Below are 6,076 nucleotides of genomic sequence, written 5' to 3' on the forward strand. Positions count from 1 at the left end.
ACACACACACACACACACACACACACACACACACACACACACACACACACACACACACACACACACACACAGAGTACTGTGGGCCAGGTCTGTGCAGTAGGACCAGAAGGCACAATAACCCTCCCCTCAGGTGCCACCATGACCTCCTGAACCTTCTGGTTGCTATTAACCCCTTCATTAGCATATTTCTTGCCCATAACCTCATACCTGGGCTTCAGTGAGCACCTCGATGCCATAGGCCCGGAAGAACTCTTTGGGCCTCAGGGCCAGCTGCTCAGGCTGTGCATCCAGGGACTGAAGAACATAGTTAACTTGAGACAGTGCCAGGTGGCCACACTTCCCTTTTTCAACAGAGGACACAGAGCCCCAGGGAAAGTGAGGCCAGCCCTGGGTCACATGGAGGCCACAAGACAGAACTCAATAAACCCAGGTCTTTTAAGGGTACCCCAGATGGTCCTGGTATGAGTGGAGAGGGGCAGTTTGACATGTCCCTGAGGATGACAAGTCCCAAGGGAGCTTGACAGGGACCCAGTAAGTTAGGGATCCAGGTCACTGACTGTGACCCTCTGGTCCCCACTCTCCCACCTTGCTGAGTTTGGGGCGGTCATAGGGGAGGTGCCGGTCTAGCGTGCACAGGACGATCCGGTCTGAGAAGCCCTCCTGCCGCAGTGTCTCTGCACACACCAGGCCAGCAGCACCTGAAGGAAGGGGACTGTGCTCCATAATCCACTTCTCCCTCATCCTCAACCCCCAGCCTGCCCCTCATGACTCTACCACCAACCTGCACCCACAATGAGCACGTTGGTACTCCCGCTATGCCCAGCACTTGGAGAGATGCACTTGGCCATCACCTTGGTCCTTCGCTGCAGCTGCAGGGCCTGGGAGTGGCAGGAGGATGGAAGCAGCTGGAAGCTTGTGTCATCCTGGCTGACCAGGTCCTGCTGCTCCAGCCCAGTCTCATGTCCATGCAGCTCTTCTACTCCCACGCCAGCTTTCCTTCCACCAGAGTCGGGGCACTGTTTCTCCTAGCTTTCCTTCCCTCACCCACTTTCTCTTTTTATTTTTTTTTGGGGGGGGCATGTATGCCCATCCTGGGGCTTGAACTCAGGGCCTGAGTGCCATCCCTTAGCTTTTTCTGCTCACGGCTAGCATGCTCTTATTTGAGCCACAGCTCTACTTCAAGCTTTTTGATGGTTAGAGATAAGTGTCTTGGAGACTTTCCTACCCAGGCTGGCTTTAAACTGTAATCCTCAGAACTCAGCCTCGAGTAGCTTGGATTACAGGTATGAATCACCAGCACCCAGCTCTCACCTGGTTCATTTTTCTGAGCCAAGATACCCTGCCTGCCTCTGCCTGACTCCTAAGCCATCCCTTACCTGCTTGCTGGCCCGAATGTACACCTTCTCCTTCTCAATCTTCACCTGCAAGAGCATCAGTGCTCAGGACCGATCTGTAAGTGTTGATCAGGCATGACTCTGTACTCCACGCTTTCATTAGGTACTCCCAGCCCCACCTGGAACTTGTGCAGACTGTCCAGGCCTGGGAAGTCTTCCAGATCTCCAGTATTTATGTTGAAGCAGGCACCATGCCAAGGGCAGCGCACCCGGCCCCGGGATAGCACGCCTGGAGGATGGTGAGGCAGATTGGAGCAGGGACTCCTCTCCAAGGTTCCCTATGCCCCAGCACCTACTGGTGTTCCCCATAGCTCTGGAGCCCCCAGTAATAGATAAAAGATGCTATTGTTAGGGAGGAGCCAAGCAAGCCTACTGGAGTAAAAGCAGGGATGGTCCCACCCAGCTTTCCACATGTGCCCCAATATCTCACCTTTAACCAGGGGTGCACCATAGTGTGGACACTTGTGGCCTAGGGCGTGGTATTCTCCATTGTCTTTCACTAGCAGCACCTTCCCCCAGCCCAGCTCCACTTCCCGCATCCTGGGGAAGGGGTTGCACTCAGTGGTCAGGCTGAGGATGCAGGCACATCCTCCTTTGGGTGCCTACTTCAGAGTCCAGACTTCCAGGGAGCAGGCCTAGATCAGAAGCCCCTCCCAACCTCCCACCTCGGCTCACCCCTCATCCAGAACCTCCATCTCTTTGCCCTCTGACACCCTCCCAGACCCAGCACCCACTGGCCATTCTCCAGATCCTTGACATGACAGACGGCAGCCTCCACGCAGTCCTGAGGACCAGGGTAGGGGTGTGGGGCAGGCAGACGCTCCTCTGTGTGGAAGTGGCGGGCAGTGCCGTTGCCTTGGTAGGCCCGGGGGCTGCCCTTCCCTCCTGCTGACAGCTCCTCTTTGCCTCGCTCCTTCTCAGGCAGCACCACTTCAATCTTGAGCTCCACTGTGGGCAGGGCCAACCCATGAGCCCTTTGTGGAAGTGCAGGACCCTTGGCCCTGCCCCTCCATCTCCCCTCTAAGCCCTCTGCTTCCCCAGAAAACAGAGGAGGGACAACAAGCAAGGTTTTCTGGGTCTATTTGAATTCAACTCTGTATCTTTCCTTTTCTTTTCTTCTTTTGCAGTACTGGGAGTGGAACCCACACTAAGGCAAGCACCTTACCACTGAGCTTTACTCCCAGCCTCTAGGGTTTCCATTACCAATAGCAAAAGTAGTGGAGGATCAGAGACTAGAGCTCTTTTCATCCCTAAACTGTCCCTTCCCCAGCAACCTCTGTGAAAGAATCCTGCTTCTTTCTTATCCTCTGGTAAATATGATGCCTCGGGCATCTCAGAGACACATGAGGGAATGACTCCTGAAAACAGCAGGGAATCTGAGTGAGGAAGTCCAGAGACCACGGTTTACACACACACACACACACACACACACACACAGCCACCAGGTACTAGGGATCAAATCAAGGTCCTCATATGTGCTAGGCAAGTGTTTACCACTTTAGCAACTCCCCCAACCATTTTCCTTTAATTTTGCTACTAGCGTTTACTTAGTGCCTTGGTCTTTCTGGGCAGGCACCTTATCACTGAGTCACTCTGCCACCCCTTTATGTTGGTCATTTTCAAGAGAAGATATCACTTCATGCCTGGGTAGGTCTGGTCTGTGATTCTCCTATTTGTCTTTTTCTTTGTCACTAGGATGACATGCATATACCACTATGCTGAGCTACTTTGCTTCCTCCTCCCAAGCTTGAGATGACAGGTAACATGCCATCCTATGCAACCTTTAATTAAGATGAAGTCTTGAGAACTTTTTATGCTCTGGTTGGCCTTGAATCACAATCTCACAATCTCTGCCTCCTAAATAGTGAGGATTGCAGACTTGAACAACCTTGGTTTTTGTTTTTTTTTTTTTGTTTTTGTTTTCTTCTTTGGTGGGTTGTGGGGATTGAACTCTGGGCCTGGGCACTGTCCCTCAGCTCTTCAGCTCAAGGCTAGTGCTCTACCACTTGAGCCACAGCTCCACTTCTGGTTTTCTAGTGATTTACTGGAGATAAGAGTCTCACAGAGTTTCCTGCCTGGGCTGGCTTTGAACCAAGATCCTCATATCTTAGTCTCCTGAGTAGCTAGGATTACAGGCGTGAGCCCAGCGCCCGGCTTTTATTTTGGTTTTGAGACAGTGACATACTGCTTTGCCTTGGCTGACCTAGAATTCAAATCCTTGTCTCTCCCTCCCAAGTAGCTGGGATTATAGACATGTCCTACCACACTCAGTTTCACTGTCCTATTCTTGCAACTTGACTATTAGGTTTGAATACATTTTGTTATTGTTTTGTTTTCCTGAGGTAGGGCTTGACTATGTAGCCTGGCTGGTAGCTAGCCTTTAACTCAAGATCCCCCAGTCAGCCTCTTGAATGCTGCAATTAGAGGATTGAACCCTAACGGCCATCTTGAATAGATTTCTCAAAGTTAAAAAAAAAAAAAAAAGATGAATACTGAAGTGTGGTTCAGGATTAGAAACTTTGCCTAACATTTGCAAAGCTCTTTTGATTCATAGCACTACCAAAAAAAAAAGTATACAACATAATTCCATTTTTCCCCCGTACTAGGGGATGAATTTAGGGCCTCACATAAGCTAGGCAAGTCCTCCACCACATGAGCTCTACCATCCCATACTATTTTTTTTGTGTGTGCAGGTCCTGGGACTTGAACTTACCACCTGGGCACTATCTCTAAGCTTTTTTGCTCAAGGTTACTCTACCTCACAGCCACAGCTCCACTTAATGGCTTTTGGCAGTTTATTGGAGTTAAGAGTCTCACATGCTTTCTTCCCCAGGCTGGCTTCAAACTGTGATTCTCAGATCTCAGCCTCCTGAGCAGCTAGGATTACAGGCATGAATCACTGGAACCAGTTTTGTGTTTTTTTTTTTTTTCCAGTCATGGGGCTTGAACTCAGGGCCTGAGCACTGTCCCTGAGCTTCTTTTTGCTCAAGGCTAGTGCTCTACCACTTGAGCCACAGTGCCACTTCTGGCTGGTTCTATACATGTGGTTCTGAGGAATCAAACCCAGGGCTTCATGCACTCTACCATTAGGCCACATTCCTAGCCCTCCAGCTTTGTGTTTGAGATAGGGTTTCACTAAATTTTCCTTGGCTGGCCTCACACTCACAATCCCCTTGCCTTTACCTCCCAAGTAGCTGGGATTATAACCATGCACCACCATAACACCTCGCCTAGCTGAACATTTTGTGTGTGTGTGTGTGTGTGTGTGTGTGTGTCAGTACTATGAGCACTATGTCTCCCCTTTCCCCCTACCCCACTCAAGGCCATGCCTTCACTTTTGGCTTTTTGCTAGTAAATCGAAGATAAGAGTCTCTTGATTTATGTACTCAGACTGACTTAGAACCTAGATCTTCAGATCTCAGCTTCCTGAGTAGATAGGATTGATTACAGGAGTGAGCAAGCCACCAGTAGTTGGCCCAACTTCTTAAAATAGCTGTCCTTACCAGTTTGGGATCTATTCATCTTTTACCAAGTCCTGGATTTGTGACGACTTCCTGTACAGCAGTGGGGGGGGGGGAGGCAGGCAGTCCACATGGGCAGAGCAGAGTGTGCAGCCCCTCACAGGCCCCTCACAGTTCGCTTCCTCGGGTGCCTGCGGGGCCTACTCTAGCTGGAGACTGTTGTGTTCTTCATACTTTTCTGCATTTGCCAAATTCCCTATGACGTGCCTGGGGTATTTTTCTAATTAGAAGGGAACAATAAACAGAATTTTTAGCAGCGATAATCCGGCCTCCTGGAGTTGCTGAAGGGAGGGGAGGCAGGGGGGAAGATGGAGGAGGAAGCTGAGCTCCTGGCACAGCATGGGCTCATGTGGGAGAAAGAGGCTCCTCTCTCAGTTCCCAAGGCACCAGTGTCTCCAGGCTGCCTGGGTTCCCACTTCCCTCCACTTCACACCTGACATAGCTGCTGAGCCCTGGCCTTTGCCCACCCATTCTCCTCGTTTACTTGAGTAGGCTGCCATCCTCCAGTCCCTGGCTAGGTTGTATGCTACTCCTCAGACATAGCCGCTTCTGGGTCCCTGGCTGTCGGGCCGCTGCATGTTGCCTCATCCCCTCACTCAGGCCCAGACCCCTTCCCCATCTGCAAGTCCCAGCCTGCAGCTCAAGCCAAGCCACTGCAGGGGAAGGGGTGAAGGTCAGTCTCTTGACTTGAGCCTGGCAGGGAGTGCTCATGTGCCCAAGGCCACTAGATGGCTGTGTCCTGTAGAGGCTTCTCCTCCATTTTCCACGCTTGATGTCAGGGTGTTAGAATGTTTTGGGAAGAATCAAAAAGAAAAATACTTAAGGCTCAGCTGACATCAGGGAAGAGAGCTGTGGGAGTCCACAGGAACTGCCTGGCCGGGAGGGGAGGGGGAGGGGAGATGACGCCAAGCCGGGCGGCTCCCACCCTCCATTTTCTTCCAGAAGTATGCACAGTGCTCCTGATACAGCCATGCAGGATGCCATTAAGTCAAGAGCAGTGGCAGAGGGCTGGGAAGGTGGCTCAGTGGTAGAGCTCTCGCTTTGCATGCATGAGGTCCTGGGTTCAATTCCTCAGCACCACAAAAGCAAAAAGAAAAAAGCCGGAAGTGGCGCTGTGGCTCAAGTGGTAGAGCACTAGCCTTGAGCTGAAGAGCTGAGGGA

The 6,076-nt window shown here is 51.3% G+C and overlaps 1 protein-coding gene across 5 annotated transcripts in view; it reads right to left on the reverse strand.

Moving 5' to 3' along the window:
- Positions 1 to 6,076, reverse strand: part of Aifm3 (apoptosis-inducing factor, mitochondrion-associated, 3) — a 21,055-nt gene that overhangs the window by 9,109 nt on the left and 5,870 nt on the right. For 2 of the 5 annotated variants that reach the window (XM_013031540.1, XM_013031539.1), the window contains exons 3-9: positions 2,129 to 2,342; positions 1,825 to 1,934; positions 1,514 to 1,623; positions 1,377 to 1,421; positions 782 to 878; positions 586 to 698; positions 208 to 294 (exon numbers count right to left, since the gene is read on the reverse strand). In XM_013031540.1, coding sequence (XP_012886994.1) covers positions 208 to 294; positions 586 to 698; positions 782 to 878; positions 1,377 to 1,421; positions 1,514 to 1,623; positions 1,825 to 1,934; positions 2,129 to 2,342 — 776 coding nt within the window. Of the gene's footprint in view, positions 1 to 207; positions 295 to 585; positions 699 to 781; positions 879 to 1,376; positions 1,422 to 1,513; positions 1,624 to 1,824; positions 1,935 to 2,128; positions 2,369 to 6,076 lie in introns of all 5 variants that reach the window. The other 3 variants (XM_013031542.1, XM_013031541.1, XM_013031543.1) reach the window with 3 other exon arrangements.

This window comes from Dipodomys ordii, unplaced genomic scaffold, assembly GCF_000151885.1.
Source record: "Dipodomys ordii isolate 6190 unplaced genomic scaffold, Dord_2.0 Scaffold141, whole genome shotgun sequence".
NCBI lineage: Eukaryota > Metazoa > Chordata > Mammalia > Rodentia > Heteromyidae > Dipodomys > Dipodomys ordii.